Here is a 24,313-nt window from a genome sequence, read left to right as displayed (position 1 = left end):
TCATTTATTACACTTTTTAACCTCAGGGGGTCAGAATGTCTGCTCTGATCTTTGAACATCACACACTGATAGCTAACAGCCCATAGCAGTCCCTCCTTCTCATGAATAAAACCAGGAAAATGTATTAAAGTGAAATATATTGAGGGGAAAAGAAAATCAGAAAAATGTATGTAGCTATTTTATATCAGCAGATCATTTCTAGACAGTACCCTAAATCACAGGCCTACTCAAATAAATGTGTACTTGCATAAATCCATGTTTTTTTATGTTTTATCATTACTGGCCATGTAGGCATAGTGACATGTTAATTATACCTTGGTGCAATCCACCAACATTTATTAAAACACTTAATTTTAGACTATGGCATTAATTTATATCATACAAATGTGTTGTCTTATTAACCCCTTAAGGACACATGCCATGTGTGACATGTCATGATTCCCTTTTATTCCAGAAGTTTGGTCCTTAAGGGGTTAAATGAAATGTAACTTTGATTATTTCCATTGCAGATTATTGATATATTTCCATTGCAGTGGGATAGCTTCAGGCCCCCTAAATTATTTAATTTATTTCACCAGTGTCCCGCATACAGGGGCACCAGGTAACACCAGGTAACAGTGCTGGCACTGCACTGTCCAGTGGCAGTACAGTGCCAGTGCATCCTGGCACATCATCACAATGTACACAGGCAGTCCTCTCTACAGGATTCTAGAGTTTGAGGACCTAGCCAGACAGGCCCCTCAAGTCCTTCTGTTGGCGAACCCGTCTCACCACTTTTCGGGGCAGACCCGCTCACTTATCCCAATCTCTTATGTATTCATTATGCTACTTGCCATCATTTTGATATACTTTCTGTCAGCATATGAATGCTGCATACTTTACTGTTCCTTATTGTTAAAAAAAAAAATACTAATAGTTGCCACTTACTAATTTATTGATGTGGCAATCCTAATAGTCATACGTGGAAAAAAAATTGTGTATCTTCACAATTCTTCCCCAACAACTTCAAAAGAGTGGATTTGAAGGGAAACATTAATCAAATATACAACTTTGGCTCTTTTAAAAGAGCGTAAATTGCTATCTATACTTTATGCTAGCAGTTTTGCTATCACATGTATAGTTTTGGAGAAAAACCTACTTAAAAATATGTATTTCTCTCATCGCTCTCTCAATTCCTCAGCAGACACCGAATGCCGAGAAATTGAGAGGCAGGGGGAGCAGAAGAGAAAGAGGTCCATCTGCTCTCCACCCATAGCTACAGTGCATGCACTGTGGTTGCTATGGTAACTCCCGAGCCAGCGCCGCTAGTGCTGGCTAGGGAGTGTAGGAATGGAGTGATGTGACGTTACTCCGTTCAACTGACGGCACTCTGGCAATAAAGTCAGCATGTTAGCATTATGGAGGAGGTGTGCCCTGCTTGGGGAATGAAGAGAGATGGGGTACTGGCGGATCAGAGGTGGATGTTGCCCTTTTATGAGATTAAATGGGGAGGGGGGGGCCCTGTAAGTCATGACCGCTTCCTTTTAAAGTTCATTCGGGCAGAGCACTCCTCAATTTTTGTAATTTTTGGGGTTTCTTGAATATGCTGGTTATTTATGCTGGTCATTTATTGAGAAATATAATGACAATAAAGGGCTGATAAGTTAGATTGAGAATTGGACAGAGATTTACACATTGATACTCCCACCCTACCCCCCTCCATTCTGTGACTACCAGTCTGCCTGGCAATGATCTTTGAACTTCCTTCCTGTAAGCAAATGTACATCGTAAAAAAATCAAAATGGTGCCTCAAAATCACATTTTATTTGACAACCATGAATTTTTGAGGTGAATGGCAAGCACATGGGACAGAGACTTCAAACATCCTTTTCCTACGAATACCGCTTAGAGCAACAACATTGCAGCCACTGAAATATGAGCTGAGGGAATTTTGCCATCTTTTCAGTTCCCTGAGAGATTAGGACCCACACTAGGCCATTACCCTTACCATAATATAACAGCTGTTGCATTCTGCCTCAAAAGAACAGACAATTTAACATCCTCTTTGGGGTTTATTTGCTAAATATTAAAATTTTGTGAACCGAAAAAAAAAAAATTCAGGCAAAAAATTTTTACTTTGTAAAAAAAAAAAATAATAAACACCGCTTTTGTCGTCACAGCTTGGCTACCTGCCTGCATTTTGCTGTTTGATTCTTGGATCATTACAATTTGTTGTTTAGCGAATAAAGCCTTATATGTCTCTCTGTAAACTATTAACTCATATTATGAGTAGTGGAAGTTGGTCTGCTAAGTAAAATTTTAACCGCGTGCTTAGGTTTCGCATTATGAAATTAGGATGATATACATCTGCCTCTCTAGCAATTAAGTCATACAGAGTAAGAAAACTTCAGGATGATTTTTTTTTTACTGCCTGAAGCTCAGAAGAGAACAAGTCCTGCTTTGCTTTTGACTGCTACACTGTGAAAAATCGTGAACATTTTCAAAAGGTGAAGCGTCAGCTGCTTGTGTTTTTTTTTTTTTTTGTAATTTATTTTCTATGAGAACTTCAAAAACCCGACGAGAGAAAGACGAGACAGGGGGGGACATGATAGAAACATTTAAATACATAAAGGGAATCAACACAGTAAAGGAGGAGACTATATTTAAAAGAAGAAAAACTACCACAACAAGAGGACATAGTCTTAAATTAGAGGGGCAGAGGGTTAAAAATAACATCAGGAAGTATTACTTTACTGAGAGGGTAGTGAATGCATGGAATAGCCTTCCAGCTGAAGTGGTAGAGGTTAACACAGTAAGGGAGTTTAAGCATACGTGGGATAGGCATAAGGCTATCCTAACTATAAGATAAGGCCAGGGACTAATGAAAGTATTTAGAAAATTGGGCAGACTAGATGAGCCGAATGGTTCTTATCTGCCGTTACATTCTATGTTTTTATGTGCTTAATTTTTATACTTCAAAACGGGGGAAAAGAGCCATGCAGTAATTTGATTTGTGGTGTCAGGATTCTCTCATCATTTCAGTCTTCTATGTATAAACCTCCTGTTTATTTATTCTTTAAAACTTCATTTTTGAACCTAATTGGTTAATGTTGTGTTCGTTTGGAAGTAAAAGAATATTGATGCAATATGATGCAATGTAATTTGCTAAAATGGTGTTCTATATACATTCTCCAGAATTAACACTTGAATTATGCATGAAGCAATATGCAATTCTAATTGTATGCCTTTAAGTTCTCTTTTATTAAATATTTGTTTTTTGAGCCTCCCTTACAAAAAAAAAAAAGGAAAATATTAATTTACCAAACCCAGGTGAACATCTGGTACATTCATAACAAAGTGAATTGATATTGAACAAAAATTACAAAGCGTCACGCACAACATACATTTACAACTATGGAAGTAAAAGATAAAACGCCATGTCTATATGAATTAGTTTAAAATGATTGCACATGTGAGAATAGCATGTTCAAATTTATAGGTGTGTCACTTCGGTAGCAATGAGTGACAGATGTAGAAGTGTTTCTACACTCCTTATATGTCCTTGAAATGTTTCAACACACACAAAGTGATCCACAGGTTTTGGCTGCCGAGGGAGGTAGGGGGGCAAATGTACTCCACCCAGGCCACTTTCACATAGGAGTGAAGGGCTGCAGGCTCATGTATGTACGTAGTGGGGAATTACGATACCACATAACATAGATAACCCCAATAAAACCCCCCAGTAACGACAGACAACTTAGTATGGATGAACAGGCCACAGTATTTATTAAAACATAAATAAATTACTGCATAACACATCCATAACTTTATTTATTAAACTCTTCTTTCTGTTAGAAATAAATAAATAATCATAAATTAACATATATACATATAATAACAACAACATGCTATGCAGCGACCCAACCGTCCTTGCCAATAAACATCCAGTGGTTCCTAATCACCACTTCCTCTCACCTCCCCCCTCGTCATAAAAATCCTTCCAATGCCCGCCATCAGCCGACCTTATCCACGCTCGATGGGCACGATACCCCAGGCAACCTAATGTTTAACCTTTTAAGCAGGGGAGGTTGAGACCTGAAAAACATAAAAACTTAGTCCATCCTTAGACATAACCCTTCAAACTTGATTGGCAAGGACATACCCCCGCCTAGCTGTGACTGACTGAAACTATAGAAAGAGGGGTGGGTGGGCAGGAATCTGTTTGCTGGCCCGTAACCCAAGTGGCACTGAGGTAAGACCTCCCCTACACTAACTTACATTAAGCCTAACCCCTCCCATGCACACTTCCCAAGTCCCTCCCCTGTATCTATGCCCACACTCCTACATGTGCCCTTGTCCGCTTAGCTGCGCTCTCTCCCCAGGGCCTGAGCACCAAGTCTGCTGCTTATTAAAATCAGTGTTGGCTTGTCTATAGGTAGACTACTGTAGGAAAGAATATACTACTATATATGAATATGTACGGTGTCCCTGGAGGTGTTGCAAGTGATATTAGTGAGGGATATGTTATATCACACCTTGCGACTTCAGCAGCCTCATCTGTCAAATCTTTATTGTATGAAGCACATGAGAAGGCCCATCCGAACAAAGATCTGTGAATTTAGAGAGCAAAAAAAGGACATTTGTTTGTACACGACTCCTGAGCCAAAGTTGCTAGTCCTCCCATTGTAATCGATGTTGTGTATATTAGTGCATAGTTTCAGTGCATTGTTTTTTTTTGTTTTTTTTTATACTAGACCCTTTGTTCAAAATTGTTGCCATCACCCTAGGCACAGATGCTGGAATTATAACATTATCAAAAAGATAATTCAGCTCAGAGAAGGATTAAAATCCTCAACAGGTTACCGGTTTGGTTTTTTTCATTCTACACGTGCAGGCGTTTAATGGTGCTGCTGTCTTTTCGGTACAAGTAAATTCATGGTTTTAGGGATCCTGTCAAACCCCTTGGCCCTAGGCAGCTGCATAGGGTTACCTAATGGTTAAGCCTGCTGTGACGCAGCTTGTAACTGCAAGCATTTTAAATGTTTTACATTTCCACTGAATGTCATTTGCTGTCATCCAGCTCACCATCCAACCCTTCTGATTAAAAAAAAGACACTGAAATTATTAGCCAACATTTCAAGATATTATTATGTTTGTATATGAACGACTTTAAAATTGACTAACGTCATATGTGTTCAAACTGCATGCCTAAGTGACTTTATAAGAATATAGCTAAAATTATATTCACTACATAAATGCATAACTTCCAACATTCAGATTCTCCAGTCTAGAATATATAGGGCTGTTGATGATGCATACCACAAGCTTTTTAGAAGTCCTTATATTTATATATATAAATGCATGAGTGCATTTTGTGATATGCAGATTAAAGCTATTTCCTTCCATGGACCAAATGGACAGAGAAAAGAGAGAAATAACATGAGATGTCCGATTCAGGACAATGGAATGTCACTTAAATCAAATGACCTTTGCCAGTTGCATTCAGCTGACTTAAACAAGGCTGTATATCACTCTTCTTAGGCCGTAGGACTTAAAGTGTGTACTGACAGTGCAACCAGCAATTATTTGGTTTCCAGGAACACATTCTGTTATTACTAAATGTGAAGCTACTCTGAAATTATGAAATTATGAACTTTGCCCTCTTAGTCATTGTTTCATTTTCATTTTAGGTAAAGCAGGTATACGACTGTCACTGCCCTGATGCTTATAGACTTCACTCAATATTTGCACATTTGCAAAGTTGTTTTCCTGGCACTATAGCTCCCTACAATGCCCTCCTCCCTCGTAAAAAAAACCCTTTTGTCCCCCACCTGAGTCAAGCGCCAATGTCCTTCGACGCTTGTTCGGGCTCTGCCTCTGTCCCTCTGGTGGGGGAGACCTAATGCGCATGCACGGCAAAGGCTGCACTCGCATTAGTATATTCCACATAGAAAAACATGTCTAATGCTTTCCTATGGGGTTTTACATGATGCTGGATGTCCTCATTTTTAGCGTGGGGATGTCCAGGGTCATTTAGGCGACCAGAAATTGCAAAATAACCAAAAAAACGACCCGGAAGTCCCTTTAGCGGCTGTCAGTTTATTAAACACTGCAATAATTACGACTGCAGGTTTAAGGGAATTGGGACACTGCACCCAGGCCACTTCAATAAGCTTAAGTGGTCTGGGTGCCTAGAGTGTCCCTTTAAAATATAAGAACGGGAGCTCATAAACATATTTCTAGAATATTAAAAGAATGTATATGCTCAATGTGCATTGAGAAAGTGAGCATTCCATTAATGGATTGGACATTGTTTACTGATCAGTGGATGGACTCCAAAAAACAATACCCAAAGCAAAATTATAAGGAATGGGAATAGTTACCAGTTACGCAGATGCCTATTGGTTTAATTATACTAAAAAAAAACCTGAGCATAATAAAAAATACATAATTTCAAGGGATTAGTTAAGAACTCCCTACATGCAGTTGGTCTGGGTGGGTTAGTTTGCTTAAAATATATTTGTCTATCAAGTGAATCATTAAAACTCTTTTTCCTGTGATACAACAAATGGCATAATTTGATATCCGGTTTATATTTGAAACATGTCTGATTATAACTAAAAATAAAATTCTGTTGACAGTAATCAAATGAATATTGTTTTGAAAGGCTTATTGAAATTCCAGTGTCACTGAATCATGAATGAATCTCCGCAAAGTAGACAGGAAAGTATGTAAATATGTTAAATGTGCTCAAGACAGCAAGTTTATTAAATCTGTTAAATTTTAATATATCTCTTAACCCTTAAATATTAGTTGACAGATCCTGGTACAGAACATTATGTTTCAATCTCTATAGATAAGAAGTCAGTATGTAATTGGGTAAAGAACACATCATTTAAAGTAATGGACCACTTAAGTCGTCAAGATCATTTCATCTCAAGGAAGTGGTCTGACTGCGGTGTACAACGTTGCAGTTTTCTGATTCGAAGTCCATGAGGACCTTGAACGTCATCAAATGCAGCTCATTGGATTCAATGCTTCTCTATGACAGTGTTTCCCAACCCAGTCCTCAAGGCACACCTACCAGTCCCGGATTTAAGGATTACCCAGTTTTGTCTAAGGTGTTTTTAGAAAAAAAAAGAAAAAACAGCTTAGACAAAACTGGGTAATCCTTAAATCCTGGACTGGTAGGTGTGCCTTGAGGACTGGGTTGGGAAACACTGCTCTATGAGATGCATCTGAAAGGACACATGCCGCTCTTGCCGTACACACGCATCTCGTCCCCAATGCTTTTCCATGAGTAGCATTGGATTGGACAGTTTTAGAGGAATGTGATACCTTCAGGATGATGTTGCGAGAGGAAAAGCAAGCTGCATGGCGATGTGTTCATCTGTATTGTGTCTAATCCTTGGTTACTAGGGAAACACCATTCCTGCAAAATGCATGTCTCGAGTGTGCCCCCAATTCTTTTTTGTCTTTATTAGTTGTGGGTAACACTGCGAATAAAATAAACTCGATGAGCCTGTGCTTTGAAGAACAATTTATGATGAGATTGTAATTTACAGAAATTGTGGGTGTTTTCTGTCAAATATGTTGGTTTTGTTTGTTTTCTGGAGGCCAGAAGCTCCTGATTTTTTCTAAGTAGGTAGCTGCATGAAGAAACAGTCAACCACTAAAAAAAAAGTATCTGACTGTCCCTTTCTGTTCTCCTGCCGTAGTCTCAGGTCAAGCCAACCTAGGCCAAAATAAATACTGAATATGACCTAAAGATGATGGACATATCTGACCTTTAAATAAACAAATGCTGAAGGGGACTGGTAACACGGTAAATTATAAATACATATTATACAGATAAAGCACAAGGCACTATCAGACAGAATATATGTATTTAATATTAATATCTCAATCTCCAGGATTGCTAAAGATATAAAGTAACTCCAAAATGTTTATAGTCCATTATAAATAATTACTATATAAGCTGCAAATATGGTAATACGATCCAACACACATACACAAACATGCATGCACACACAAATTATTGTTACAGTGGAAGCATTTTTGAGTTATCAGATGTTTTTGAATTAGATGGAACACTTAGAAAGTGATGCTTGGATTAAAAATTCCTGGATACTATTGCACAGCAGATTGGAATATCTATAAACACAACATGCATAAACATTGATTGCCGATGGGCGGATGTTATTTCTCAGATACATTTCAGAAGAGGGTGAGGAGTCTACATCAAGAAGCATATTTCACGTTGTATGCACTGTGTCATTAAAGACCTCTCTTGCAGCTATAAACTAATTATGCTTGTTCTATGTATGTATATTCTAGCACACATCTGTCTACACGGCAGTTGTGCGTCTTGCAAACCTCAGCCTGACTGAGATGTTATATTTGGGAGAAATAGTTGTTATATATTTTGACAGTTAAACAAATCAGTTCAGCAACATAGTATGAGTACGAGTTCTTCGTCACTCAATCATTCCCAATTTATTATGAATAAAACTTTATTCACTGAAATAATTTCACTAGTAAAAAGGTTTATATGATGTTAGGGCCTTCTGAATACAATAGATTAAATGTATATACCTTAATTTAAAGGATATATCAGATGTTTTCAGATGTTATGGGAACATTTCTCAAGTTGGTCATTTTTCCGTCAACATTGGAGAGACCGATTAGGTGGTTTCTGGAAGTCGATGTCTTAAGAAAAGATTGTAATTGTAAGAACTAATTTTGTGTGTCATGGGTTTCCATTCTTTTTTGAGGTTGTTCTCTGTGTTTGTGTTTAAGCAAATATGAGAGATATGAGAGATATATCCCAAATATATGTGTTGAGGAATAATTTTAGGCAGTGAGAGTAAACATGCTAAATGGTACAAATCATGCCTTTAATGGCTTATATAATGGTTTTATAAGATTCATAACAATGTTTAAATAAGCCAGCATTATATGTCTCATTGTTATACTGGGTCGAATGAGTCAATGTGTTAAAACAATAATATAAAATGCTGTCGCTTAAATACCTTTATAGCAACAGAAGAGTACAATACAATTAAGAATATTTGCTTCACAAAGTATAGTGTTAAAGAGAATTGCACTAACACATTTGCTCAATATTTTGAAATGAAACATAAATACATGTAATAACTAACATTGAAACATTGAAAAAAATGAAAGAGGAGACAGAGTCCACTCAAAAAAAAGAAAGTATAGAGAGTACCGCTGGTATACCACTAGCTAATCTACATTCTGAGTGTTTGTATATTGGATCCTGACACATGGTGTTTCCATTCAATAAAGAACTTTAAGCATATACCATGTCTTGATTCTCTGTATATAGCAGCTCTAATACATAGGGTTTCCAGCAGGTGTATATTCTTTACAAAAGTACACATCGTGCCATATTGCATTTGATTCCATAGTCATGAGAAGATCTATGGAGGGTCCTAAGGCTTATCTTCCATAGATCTCAGTTTTGTCCTTTATAACCAGTGATGAAGCTTTTGTCAGATAAAGAACTGAAGATGGAGCTGGACCAGAAGGTGACAGGACCAGAGAGGTCCCCTTTTCTCCGACTTCAACCATTTAAGCAAACGTTACTTTTTGGGGATGCTGCAAAAATGCAAACACCCTACAAGTGGCTGCTACGTAAAATGTCTGTGTAATGCATAACACATGTTTTACCTACATTTAGCAGTAGCAACATACAGTTTAAACCTTTCTATCCGGTTCGTGTATTGTACAGAAATTGCAGATATGCACCCAGCTAGCTCTACTAAACACTATGCTCTTTTCCTCAAGAGACAGCACTTCCTAACAAGAATACAATTCCCTTCGAATTAGTAAGGTTTTATTACTACTGACTAAGACTTTTTATCTCTTGTCTGTCTCTTAAATGAGGGTCAACAGCAGATCAGTGCATGCTGCGGTTGTCTATTTTCTTTTTATCACGCTTTCCCTAGAGTCTAATAAAAATCATAAAAGGAATAAAATATTGCTCTGTTGACGACTGTCTGATAGTGCAGGCAGCTTGTTAGTAAGTGGCTGTGTATATAAATATATATATATATAGAAAAAAAAAGTCACTGTACCTTGCACTCAAACTCCAATTCCCAAACCGGGTGCACTACCAGGGCTCCAAACATCCAAATAGTAGTAGTAGAAGGCTGCACTCACGGATTCCATAAAATTTAACTTTTAATAGGTTGTGTTTTAAAATCAATCAACGTTTCAGTCCTGCTTGAGGACTTTCATCAGGATAATATAAATATATATAAAATGCTTGGCACTCCTCCCTTATTGAAAAAAAAAATATCTGATGCCTAGGTGCACAAGATCTTGATAAAGACCTCAGGAGGGTCGAAACGTAGATTTTTTTTTGAATATGCACAGTTGATGTATTTTTTGTAAATACATTAAATACCTTTTTTTCACTATTTTGAAGACCTAGTGTGCTCCCTTATATATATTTTTTTATTTTTTTATATATATATATACACACATATATCTATATTATTATTATTGCCATTTATATAGCGCTGACAGATTCATAGCGCTTTACAATATTTTATATATATCCATGTGATAGGTAGATCGATAGATAGATAGATAGAAATATGACACAGTTACAGGAGAGAAAGCAAGGAGGGTTATCAAGGTGTATTGGGGGAAAGCTATTAACAGTTTCATTAATATGCCTTCCTAAAGGAGTAATATATAAACTAACATTTACATCACACAAACACGCACATCACTCAAAATACAATTTGTCTTGGTGGGACAGACTATTTGGTAGTATTTCCTGCTAGGATGCACATTCCTATTAAACTTCCTACATCATTCCATACAAAATAAAATAGTCCCTCGGTTAGTTACAGTTAGAAACAAATTGGATAATAGTTGGTTTGCTATTGTAATTATAATCCACAATTTTACCTAACAGCAGTTTGCAATGTCTCCAGAAAATTATGCTCCAAATATCCCAAAGTGAACAACAGTCCCTTGCTAAAACCTGCAGGCAGACAGCTACAATATGATATAATTAAAAACACACACACACACACACACACACACACATAATAGACCTAATGCTCTTAGTAATATTTCTATAAAATGGGAGTTCATTTTATTGTCTCTTTACCGTCGCTGTTGGTAAATTAATTATTAGGTGTGTTGCAACAACTTTTGTGCCGGGATGAGGTGCATTCGACCCTCCTACTATTTTCTAAATTGACTTCCACTATTAAAAAAATAGTGTCATTTTCGCTAACATCAAAAAATTTAAATATCCTTTTTTTTTTTTTTACGCATTTATTATGTTCATGTTTATTCATATATTCCAACTTTTTTTTTTTTTTTTTTATTAGTTTTATTATTCTATGTTCTTCTCCCGATGAAGCATTTTACAGTTCAATATATTTTGGGAGTTACTATTTTTAACCAATAGTGTATATAAAATAAGAACAAAGTTGGTGAAGTGTTTCCTATTATGGTTACCTTTGTCTTTGTGTGTAGATGTAGTTTGGTGGCCATAGCTATGCTCATATATGCTGAGATATTGTTTCCATTTTGAAAAGCCAACATCTACAACCCAACAGCTGATGCGGGACTAAACTCTCATGGGGATTGGCTAGTTTACATTAAATACAAACTTATCATATATATATAGAGTTGTAGTTCTGTAGTATTTGGAAAACTACTTGTTTGTACCTGCCAGTATGGATTTTCTATAGTTTAAATTTACGGTTGCTTTATCGGGTCACTTTGGTAGCCATACATTGGTATCTCCATTAATATATACTTTTTCTTTCTCAGCTCACTGAGAAACCTGGCGGTAAAACGTTCTAGGTTATTTTCTCAGCTTTACACCTTCATTGTTTAACTTGTGTGTTTGCATTATGTTCTCAAACTTGTCACCACTTAGTAAATCTACTTTTTCCTCCCATCACTGGTCTTTGACAGGTCACTATGCTTGATTTGTTTTTCTCAATGAGATAATCTGGTTTGCTTAGCTTTAGGCGTCTGTCTGGTCTTGACTAAAGATTATTATTATGGGTAATGGTCTATAGATAATGTATATTATATATTATCATTATGAAATGTAGCCCTAAACTACAGTTTACATTTGAGCAAAAAAAAAAAAAAAAAAATGTTAGCTATTTCTATCTATCTATCTATCTATCTATCTATCTTGGTTATCAATTTCTACTTTAGGAATCATTGAGTATTCTTCCTGGCGTTTAGACTCTTATATTCTAGAATTTACATAAAGTTATTGGTCCTTTTAGTATATTAATGTTAATTATTAATTATGTTAATTTGGAAATTTATTACATCTGTGGCAGGGCCGGTGCAAGGATTTCTGCCACCCTAGGCAAAGCTCCATTTTACCACCACCTCATGTCACTCACTCACTGACAGACACACACTGGCAGACACACACACTCACTGACAGAAATACACTCACTCACTGACACACACACACACAAAGAAACTCACTGACAGACAGACAGACATACACTCACTCACTGACAGACACACACACTTACTGACAGACATACACTCACTCACTGACAGACACACAAACACACACACACTCACTGACAGACAGACACTCACTGACAGACACACACACATACACACACAGACACTCACTGACATACATACACTCACTCATTGACAGACACACACACACACACACACACACACACACACACAGACACTCACTCACTGACACACACTCACACACACACTCACTGACAGACATACACTCACTCACTGACAGGCACACACACACACACTCACTGACAGGCATACACTCACTTACTGACAGACACACACACAGACACTCACTGACATACATATACTCACTCACTGATGCGCACACACACACACACACACACACACACACACTCACTCACTGACATACATACATACATACACTCACTCACTGACATACAGACACGGTCACTGGCATTTGTTGGCAGAGCAGGCACCTGCCTTCAATGTAAGCAGGTGCCTGCTCTTCTTTATGTAGTACAGCTCCGGGGGCGCCCTGAGGTGGCCAAATGGCCACCTCGTGGCCGCCCTGTGACAGGGCTCCTCTCGGCGCCCCCACCTTCGGGTGCCTTGAGGATCAGCCCATCGCTGGGGGTAGCTCAAGAGCTGGTTGCCCGGTGCTGCGGCCCCAGACAGGGGCAGGCAGCCCACCAGGAATCATCCCAGTGGGCGCCCACAGCATGCCTAGTTCACCAAACAGTTGCGCCGGCCCTGATCCCTGGTCAGGTCATCTGTTAACAGCAAATGGTTATATATCTGCTACAGTTAATTTTCTACAGCCAAATATTTATCTAAAGTGATAGTGGCATGATATAATATTATACCTAAGTTTGAGATGTAATATATTTTTGTGCTTGAAGATAAATGAGAATTAGTCAGCGATATAATTGTTTATTAGACAATGTTTAAACCCCGAATGGGTTTTTGCCAATTTGGTGTATTGTGTATTGAATGTTGACATTTAGGGATGTATTTTGCATAGATATACTTCAAGTGAGTCTTACATCTTATTGTGATTAATATATAATTAAGTTTAAAAAAATCCTTTACATTTGCGAATATGCTGTTATGTTTGTTTTACTGCCCAGTTCCAAACATTCTGTATTTAATTATTTCATTTGTCTTTTTCTTTTTAGCCGCCCCTCCAAAGCTGAAAGAAATGAAAAGTCAAAGTATATTAGAGGGCAAAAAATTGGTCTTGAAGTGTGAAGCGGTTTCCGAACAGCCCGCCATGAAATTTAAGTGGTTTAAAGAAGATAAAGAAATTGTTGCAAAAAACAAGCAAGAGGGCAAGCCTGAAAATATAAAGATACGGAAAAAAAAGTAAGTTTTGCAGATACTTTGATAAAGTTGAGTAGATTTTAGAAAATGAATTCTGTATAACTGTTGACCAATTCAAAGCTTTATCATCCAACAAGAGTGATAATTAAGTGATATGAATTCTAAAATGTGCTAAATAGAAATACATAATGTTTGGCAAAAGTTTTGATAGCATAGTTTATTTTTAGTTTAAGATTATATTTGTTAGTTTTTATGTGTTAGCTTCATATGCAAAATAATGGAAATTAGGATGATAGCCCCTTACACTTTTATCTTTTGATTCTAGAATGTTAGAGAATTCTATGTTATTAAAATGCTCTAATCTGATGTCTAATATTCAACAAGTGCGTCCCACGTATTGTGCGGTGCAACCACACCTTAATAAATATATAACAAAACTTCTATAGAAGTGAATATTTTTTTTTATTTTTTATAAAATACTATTTTTTTATCTCTTACCTTACAGTGTGAGTGTGGAGCACATTATATGCGATGCACTTTTCAAATAATGACATTTTGTTAGAACATTTTAATGACATGAGGGACATATCTCCATAATGTGCTGGCTGTAATCTAAGTCATCAGCACTTTGTTTTGTTTTTTGTTTAGTTTATCTATTCTATATCATATATACCATAACTATGTATTCCTGTATTTATTCATAGTCCTACTTGGTATATGCAAGAGTATGTTGACATTCGTCTAAACTTTCCACTTTACCTTCCTTACACACCCTAGCTATATTACCCTATCTATTATTTTATCTGCTCTTTTTACCTGAGTTTTTCATGCTTTACTGATGGCAATTTGTTTTTTTTATTGTTAATGTCATGTGTTTAGTGACATTATTTTGTTATAGCTTTTAATATAATACTTTATATCTTATCTTACTACAACCCAACTGTCTCTGTTGCTGATTATGACATTATTAATACATATTCTTGTGATCCACCAGAAAGTCTTCCGAACTCCAGATCCTCAATCCTTCTGATGCCGACGCCGGAGAATATAAATGTACTGTGTCCAACCAGCTTGGAAATGACAGCATGAGAGTCAATGTTACAATCACACCAAGTAAGGAAAAACAATTGTACCTGCATTTCTTTATTTTTTTGCACAAACCTTTTGTCAATTGCGAACAAAAACCTAAAACACCTACTTTTGTCTGCAAGATTTATAGTCTAAAACAGGCTCCCCCAAACTCCGGCCCTCCAGATGTTGCTGAACTACAACTCCCATGATTCCCAGCCTATCTATGTCATTCATAGAATCATGGGAGTTGTAGTTCAGCAACATCTGGAGGGCCGGAGTTTGGGGAAGCCTGGTCTAAAACATCCACAAGAGAAGTAGGGTTAAAAAAATTGTCTCGATTCATCACTTTTAACTGTAATTTTGCTGATACAAGTGGTAAAAGGCATATTCCTCTTGCTCATATTGACATAGAATGTGCAGTGTCAGTATAAGGTGTTCAGAGGCCCCGGTTGTGATGGCAGCATGGGATTCCATTGATTTATAGGTTTTTAAAGGGCATTACAGTGTGTACAAAAATGTATACATATGTTGACCTACATGTTTTTTTCCAAGGTAGGAAAAAGAAGGGGAGATTAACTACTTCAATTTTTCAGAAAACTAAGTTAGAAGCAAATGAAAAGTCACTGTGTAGAATTTTGTACATTCCCTTAATAGTTTTTTTTACTTATTATTAAAACTTCAGCCCAAGGTATCTTTTATGGCCACTTCAGCATATATCGAATTAAGTTCCTCCAAAATAGTCAACCTAAGGCCAACCGTAATACGCTCTGTGAATTAAATTATGACGCTAATTCTTTGGGAAAATTCAGAATATTATATAAACTTATTTTTATTAACTCCTCACCTACTGTAGTTACCCTATTCCATGTTCCTAAATTGAACCTGCACCTAGTGCATTAAAATGTTGCACCCACAGCCGGAACCATACATTATATATTTAGAGGTGTTAGCTCTCTCAATATTATAGGGAACTTGAAATGGTGCCAAAATGCTCAAAGCTTCATCCTAGCTCAGCTGCCCAAGTAATGCCCCTCCTTACTCATATTATTGTTCACCCTTAATATTTTAAGGATTATTAAAATTGTCAAATTGTGGACCATTGAATTGTATGCCAAGGTTTAATAAATTACAATTTATATGCTAGTGCTTTCTATATAAAATCTGAATCAGCAGATTTGTGATGCCAACGCATTTTAAGTAATAGGATGGTAAGTAATATTAATTTGGCAAAGAGTATTCGGAGACTAAATTTTGATGAAAACAAACTTTGTTAAATAATCAATACCTTTTGTATAAATTAATGTAAAATACAAAATAAATTAAATAAGACTAATGAATTCATTTATTTAAAAAAAAATGCAAATGCAAACACAGCTGTTAAAATACCTATCTTTATCCTTAATTACACCTGATTCAGTTCTGTTACAAAATAGTGGTCTGGATGAAGTGCCAATTGCAGTTTAAGAGAAAGTTTAACTCAGTGAAATGATGTTGTTCATGCTCACGCTTTGCATGGGGACATCTATGTCTTCCAAATCCTCATAGGAAAGCATTGATGCAGTGCTTTCCTATGCGGAAGACCAAATGCACGCGCATTAGGTTCCCCCATTGGCTTGATGTCGCGGGAGGAGGAAACCAATCCGATGCTGAGGTACTGGATTGAAAAGAAATAAGTGAAGGAAAGGGTTATCAACCCTTTATTCACTGGGGGATTGGTTACTTATAAGGAGAGGCATAATATAGCGTTAAGAATACAGTTTTGTATTCTTAACACTATAGTGTTCCTTTAATTATCCCCAATGTTTCTCATCACGAAACGATTTTATGACCATGGTATTGATTTTTTTTTTTTTTTTTTAAAGTGGGATATTGTTCTATAATAAATAGAAACGGCGTTAAAACAAATTTAAAAATAGTGGCTCCTATTGTAATTTCTACAATACATCTTCTACTGCTAAGGAAAAGCACTCTTAAGAATTCCACCTAGAATGGTACACTCTTTGAATTCCCGTAGGTCAAAGAAACATTATTTTGTTTTTGTATGACTGCATGAAGGCACTCCCTCAAGCGTGCAAGAACTCATTTTTCAGTCGAGGACCAACTGATTAAGGGTGAAGATCAATCGAAATTTCCAAGAATTTGTTTTGCTTTTGTGTGACTTACAACTTTCGCATTGTGAAATCCATCTGATAGGATCTAGTCAAAATATGCATATAAGATCCCAAAATAGACATAACCATTGTACATAGTCTTTGCACTAAATCTTGTAGGTATCTGTTACAATTAAACAAATACTGTGCATATTTATATAATGGGTTGCAGACATTTAAAGAAAATATGTGTCTTAGATGTTTTTTTTTTCTTTCACAAAGATGAGTAGAAAATAAAGTATATTTATTTTTTCCTTAGGCTAGGAATACATACTTGCAATCTTATCTTGAAAATTGCCTTGCACTGGAACATTAGTTTTCATTTGCTACGAAGTCATGCTACGAAGCATTGCATAATATTTCGGGATCTGGTTCAAACAGGCATATACCTGTTCTTTTATGTTAGTGCTTCTATATGAGTACTGCTCGCCATGCTGCCCACAGGTTTTAAAGCGAATTTAAAGTCAATTTAAAATTTAAGGTAAAAATAGCTAGACTGCAACAATTCGCTAATTCAGCTATGCCGTTAGTTCGGCTACTCTGTTCTTAAGTTTGATTCGCTTTTCACTTTGAATTTTCACTTTAGTAAATAATCCCGTCAGTCTATATACTATTGAGTCAGTAAAAATCATTTTAGTTAAGATGAATCCCTAATAAGTGTCTTATCTGTGGTTCAAACTGATCTGTAAAACAATTGAGATCATTATAAGGGCACTCCAGTTACACTCTAGTCACCAACATAACTTCAGTGCTTTTGATAGATTATGGTCTCAAATGCATGCTATGTTTTTCTTTACATTTAAATCTCATTCGTTTTCCTAAAATACAGAAAAAGGTTCTTCAGTTTTCTGAAGCGTAACCCTGTATCTTTAGCGACGCTCCCTCTTGTCACAAAACAACTTCCTTTTTACTTGGATTTTCAGTATGTACTCAGAGCTGAGCTTCTGACATCACTCCAGTCCATAGCCAATCACTGTCCTCTTATTATTTGTACAGTGTCCCCTTAACACGACTTTGAAACACTGTATAGATAATAAGAGGACAGTGATTGGCTGGTGGAGCAGAGTCAAGTCAGCATATCAGCTCACACTGATCACTCATTGGCTGAGCTGAGTGCGAACTCTGAAAGCTACTTTGTAAAAAAAAGGGAGTGTGGCTAAAGATGTTTTTATTTTATTTTATTAAGTAAAACAAGAGATTTGAAAAAGGAGGCCATGCTTATGCTGCTTGGTCAGAATGTTAGTTCAAGTTTCCCAAGAACAGTAATGACTAAATGTTGGTACTTTAGCTAATGAGGACTACATTTCCCATGATTCTTTAATACCATCTCTAGTAACCTATACATATATCATAACAGTTGAGCACAAAATATAGTAGGGTGAATATATGGCACTACTTCAAGCTTTGAAGTGGGGGAATGAGTAACTTGCCACAATGATCTACTGTGCATCAAGGACAAGGAAAGTGATAAGAGAAATGGGGAAAATGCTTGATAATTTATGGAAAAAACTGAAAAAAAATATTAAACATAAAAGATAATATAGAAAATACAACATAATACAACCCTTGGATGTTGGGCTAAGGTAACATCCCCAGAACATACTGGAAAACCAGATTAATCTGAATGTATCTTTCCTGGTTAAATACTTTGTTACAATTATTATTTATTATATTTTAAAATTTTATTTTATTTTGTGCATAAATTTCCAAAAACAAAATGTCATAAAGAAGACAAGTCACGCTTCCTAAAAGTACTTGTTTTAATTGTTCTTTTAGCACCTTATTAATAAAATATAATTGTGGACAAAGCATCGCTACACACTGTAAAATGCAAAGAATAGACAGACATTAACGTTACAAACTTCATCCTTTGACACGACAGCTTGTTCCTTCCAACACAATGGGAGGTTTAAGTATTAAATGTCTAGAACAGCTGTGTTTTTTCAAAAGTAATAAATCACTTATTATCAGCACATATAATGGTGTGTGGCTAACTAAATATTTCCAAAATATAGCCTAAAAGGAACAGTACCAAGTTAACGAACTCTTTGACCAATATATTCTATGTCTTGAAAAATTTCATACTTATTAATAAACCAAACTGTTTCTTAAGATGAAGCATCTCAGATTCCATCTTGGGTTTCGAAACACGTTGGTTTAAGCTTGACTAGTGATGAATAAATGCAAATGACAGTCAGAACTAATTTCAAACAAAATCAAGCAAAATAAAGCTTAAAAAGCAAATAAATGGATGGTTCCACTTTATTATACATAACAAATCCCATTGTATTTCCTAAGAAATATTTCTAGTAAAGACATTGGTTGACTTCATATTTCTTGAAGCCAGTTATTAAAAGTATAGCAAATCAGTTTTCTCAGACTTTTTTTCAAAGTGGGTAAATTTATCTATATATCCAAAAGTGAATAACAAAATTATCCAACTTTACAAATAGCGGATTAATATTTAAACTTACGTTTAGTCTATGACTTCAAGTGCTAGTGTGACAAAATAGTAGTATCATTAGTATATGTACGGTAACTAAAGTATGACATTAGGAATCTCCTCAGCCGTCTGATGGTAATCTGTGGTTAATTGCCATTCTCTTACTTGAAAAAAGTAGAGCCAATAACAGGTTATATGATGCAGAGGATATGATAAAATAGGCTATGCTACAAGGAGAATATGCTGCTTTGCTTGAGTCACCTCTAGAACCCTGAAAATGTTTGCTTTAAATCTAAAAGGCCTTTATTTAGATTATTGCTTTTTAAGCAGTTTAACCTAAATTAAAAAAAACCCTAGTTTTCATTAAACAAACATAAATGCAAACAATATATTTCACCATAATGAGGAAATAATACAGGGTATAAACCATGACGTAGGGGCAAATTGTATAAAGGAATTGGGCACACACGTAATTATGATATCTCTGGGCCTTTTTAAATGGATCTATAATATTTATTTACCACTAATACCAGTCTCTGGTTTATTGTGTAAGTGCCAGAAATCATTTATACCCTTAAGGACACATGACGGAAATATTCCGTCATGATTCACTTTTATTCCAAAAGTGTCTTTAAGGGGTTAATGAATAAAAATGCTCTACTGTATGATACAGTTCAGCATTTTAAGTCTAAAGCGCATGAGAATGTATTGACTGATTCATAGATTGAATAAATCTATGAGAAAGGAGAATTGGCTATAAAGAAAGAGAATTTTAGCATAAGTTTCCGTATGAATTCCTGATTATGCTAATTCTTCACCATTCCTATGCTAATGTGCTTAGAATTACATTGAATTGGCACATAAAACGTGCTACAATTTCCACAAAAGAGATAGTGTAGTAAGCAAGATTACGTTCGTTTGCAAGCCATAATGCTTAGATTTTGCTGTGAGAAGCTTAAGAAATTGAAATTGAAAAAGAGGCACTCAAAATACAGGACAGTTTAATTAAATGTATGTACACAGTCAATAAAGTTGTAGCTTACTTGAATCTGCTTAAAGTACCAGCAGCCAACAGCATGTAACTTCCTGGTTTTTTTTGGAATGGTATGACCCATGATATCTTTTCCCAGGCTGTATAAGCATAATTACATTTTCAGTTGGACAAGTAGATGTAAGGTGGGACAAGTTTTAACGACAATCACTATATAATTAAAATTGGCCGATCTGTAATGTCTATTTATATGTTAGCAACAGCTTAGTTTGGCCGTACAATAAAAAAACTCAAATCCATGACAGCAGAATAATGAGAGACATGAACACATGGTGTCAAAAATGAGTATTTGAGTATTTTACATATTTTTTGTGATTTTTGTTTTCATGCGGTTTCTATATATCTATAACTACATTTATAATATAAATGATTAGGACAGTTTCCATATGCATTAATTGAAGATTAAATAATATATAGGATTCCCCCTATATACACATATATACACTTATTAGCTTATACACTAAACCACACATAGGCCAAATGTGTAATTATTATACAAACCTTGGATACAAGATACCCTGATATTTGTGCTGTTGAAGTAAAACATGTAACTGTGAACGAAGTTGACATTTTTTCCCATCAAACTTAGTTCCCGAACACAATTCAATGTTGAACTAAGTAGGGGTCAGCTCACAGAAACTCAGAGGCATGTGGTACTCAGGGACGCTGAATCTGATTGAGCAAAACCTGTCCCAAAGTGTCTTCCTAGCTTAGAAAATGCTTCTCATGGGGCTATCTTTGCAACTCACCTATATTCTCCTATTGGTGATTGGATGTTACCTTAGTACCTCATATTGCTAGTTTAAGTTTTTGTAGTTTCCAATTGTTTCATATGCAGAAGGTTATAAATATGTATGAAAATGCAAAATTCGCAATTAAACCTGAAACTGAATGTATTCCGAAATGGTTGTTACCTTTTTCGCATCTTGTGCCAAAACTAGGTAGTATTATACAGTGACACATTTTTAATTTTTGGGTTAGCGTGTGGGGGTAGCCACAATGTTTTAATACAGACAGCATCAATGCAGTACAGTTTTATTTTATTTTAAAAAAAATTTAATGAACTGGGTTACACATGATGTCACTACATATTTAAACAATCAACATATCCATCAAGCATTCCCATTTACTATAGAAAGTAAGGGTAATTGTATAGTGTAATATCCGAGACAATTTCTTTGTCTTTTCAATTTGAAAGTGTATCTTTGCGATTGAGGTTATCAGTTATTTTTACCATATAGAGTAAAAACATAGAATTGTAAAGAGGATAATTTGGCATTCACTATAATGTAGAAAAAATAGCGGGCAGCAGTAAATCTTACAAGAATTCCCAAAATCTTGTGAATCTTGTGAAAAAAAATCATTTTTGTACATAGTTTTTTTTCAAAAAAATAACATGTATTTTTTCATACATATTTAAACCCCCCTAACCCCCCCCCCCCCCCCCCCCAATAAAAACATGTCTCTTCTTCGGAGTCTCTGAAGAAGAGGGAGCTTCTCTATGGCTGGCATAGGAAAATAACCAATAGTAATCTCTCTTTCCAGTCACATGGTAGCAACAGGTATGTGCAGTATATATTCAGACAGAGACGGACCTGCCTGTGCCTGAGAGAAAATGGCTGGGGACTTAGCCCTCCCACAGCCAGACAGCATGGCGACAGATGATCTCTGGTTCTCTGTGAGTGAGATGCAGGGTTAACAAAATCAATGACAAGAAAAGGTTAATTTTTTTATTTTTTTTAAAGTGTGTGTTCATATGAATAAGCAGGAATGAGTGCTAAAAAAAACAAACAAAAAAGCAAACAGCGGGTTTGTAGCATAATAAATATAAGAAAAATGGTTAAAACAATCTGGGGTGATGAAAATACTGTGTATATATTTTTTTGTGTTTTGGTACTTGAAGGAAGCTATTAGAATCCATAGGTGCTAGGTCCGTAATTGTACACATGTGTCTATATTAAGAAGGCTCGCGGCATCGTTCCATTATTTACAGCTTTTACATGGTATATTGCAGGTGACATTTGCTCTCTTAAATGTGCTTGTATATTATATTACACACACAAAGCTGTAGCTCGAGTCACTGAACCAGATAACCAGCCCCTCTTAAACAGAATTGTTGAGCTCTGTCAGTTAGCATAATTCAAAGGTGTAAACTTTGACATACTAATTATAGAGCTAGTTCATATGGAATTTATTTTCATCATTAGAAATAAAAAAAAATAAAAAAATGGAAAAACGCCATTATTATGTGTTTCGGTGTACTGCCTACATTCATGTAGAATTCACAATAGCCAATTAGAGGCAATGACCGGTTGCCCGCATTCACATCTTTATCGCCAATACCTATTAGCAAAGGGAGGGGGGATTAAAAATATTATTGATCTGTCTTTTCTGTACGTCTGTGTGAAAAAAAAAAAAAAATCCTTTCATGATTCAATGAAGCAAGTAGACAAATCTCCCGTAATTGAAACTCTTCCTGCAGTCATTATTAAGAGCTACCAAGGTCAGCGTAAAGCACCTTTAAGCAGATAGAGAGAGGAAGTCATTTTTCTTTAGCTTAAAGAGCCAATGTGACCTTAGAGAAATCTCTTGACAGCCAACATCTCTGTCCTTAAACTCACATAGTCAAAGCAGTACACTATTCATGTTAGAGACTGCGTAGCTGTCAATGTTTTAGCCCCAATATGAAAAAAATTAAGGCTTAAACATTTCCGCCGATAGAACGCAAAAAATGAATTAAATAAAATGAACAATAGACTATTATAACAAAACATATTTCGCAAAAAATATGTTGCCCTCTCATCCTGAACTTTAAAAGGCCCATTTATACTTATCTGTCTGTCTATCTGTCTTCCTGCCTGCCTGTCTTTCTGTCTTTCTCTGTGTCTGTCTGTCGAAATACAATAATAAGGTTATATGACACTGCAAATTATTTTTTTTTAAATCTGAATTTGCATTATACTAATAATACAAATCTATCATATGTCGTAAACATAACAGACTGTTACCAGGATTACCGTTAAAGGTTAGTGCCAGGAATCCCTAGAAATATTATTTCATGTGGGTTGTTAAATGCATTATTTTTAGCAGACATAGTCAAGATATTACAAATGTGTTAAACCAGCTAACAGTAGTTTTATTTTTTCCATAAAAAAATTATAAAAGTCAGTATGAATTAAATAACCTTTACTGATTGTATTAAAGTAGGACACGTGGCAGTTCCAGTATCTCCTCGCTAGAATTATTGCATTTTTAATGCATATGTTGATGCATTATACTTTAATAAAATACTATTGCCAATATGGAAAAAGCCATAAGTTTACAGGTAATGTTAAAACTCTGCAAAACTATGCAAAAATCGTGATGACCCATGAACAAAATTTAAATTTCTAGATGTTTTTCGGTGGTGGCTAATAACATTATTTTATCCTGTTTTTTTCTATGATAGTATATTTCCCCCACTCAGTTATTTTCTTGTTTGCTGATGGGGTGTGCTAATTCTCTCATCATTTGCTGCTCTTAAAAAGGGGTGAAATTCGCAATCATTTTAACACTGGTGTGTTCGTTCAACAACTCTCTTACAGGATCTCTTAACTGAATTTACTGTATGAGGGCAATGTGCCCAAATACAGACAACATTGTTATATTCTTATATTCTGATACCATTTTTGGGACTCTGCACTTCCCAAAACTGCCACCAGGTTCCTTACAAAAAAAAAAAAAAACATTAGCAGGGTGTTTGACCATTTTTATTTTTATCACAATAACTGT

At 35.7% G+C, this 24,313-nt stretch overlaps 1 protein-coding gene across 5 annotated transcripts in view; it reads left to right on the top strand.

Annotated features, from left to right (window-relative positions):
- NRG1 (neuregulin 1) overlaps positions 1 to 24,313 on the top strand; it is a 719,872-nt gene that overhangs the window by 629,734 nt on the left and 65,825 nt on the right. For 4 of the 5 annotated variants that reach the window (XM_063455822.1, XM_063455820.1, XM_063455821.1 and 1 more), the window contains exons 2-3: positions 13,683 to 13,869; positions 14,822 to 14,940. In XM_063455822.1, coding sequence (XP_063311892.1) covers positions 13,683 to 13,869; positions 14,822 to 14,940 — 306 coding nt within the window. Of the gene's footprint in view, positions 1 to 13,682; positions 13,870 to 14,821; positions 14,941 to 24,313 lie in introns of those variants that run through there. The other variant, XM_063455823.1, reaches the window with a different exon arrangement.

Source organism: Pelobates fuscus, chromosome 5, assembly GCF_036172605.1.
Source record: "Pelobates fuscus isolate aPelFus1 chromosome 5, aPelFus1.pri, whole genome shotgun sequence".
Lineage (NCBI taxonomy): Eukaryota > Metazoa > Chordata > Amphibia > Anura > Pelobatidae > Pelobates > Pelobates fuscus.
Note: the sequence above shows the minus strand (reverse complement) of the source record. Positions and strands in the feature narration are given on the sequence as shown.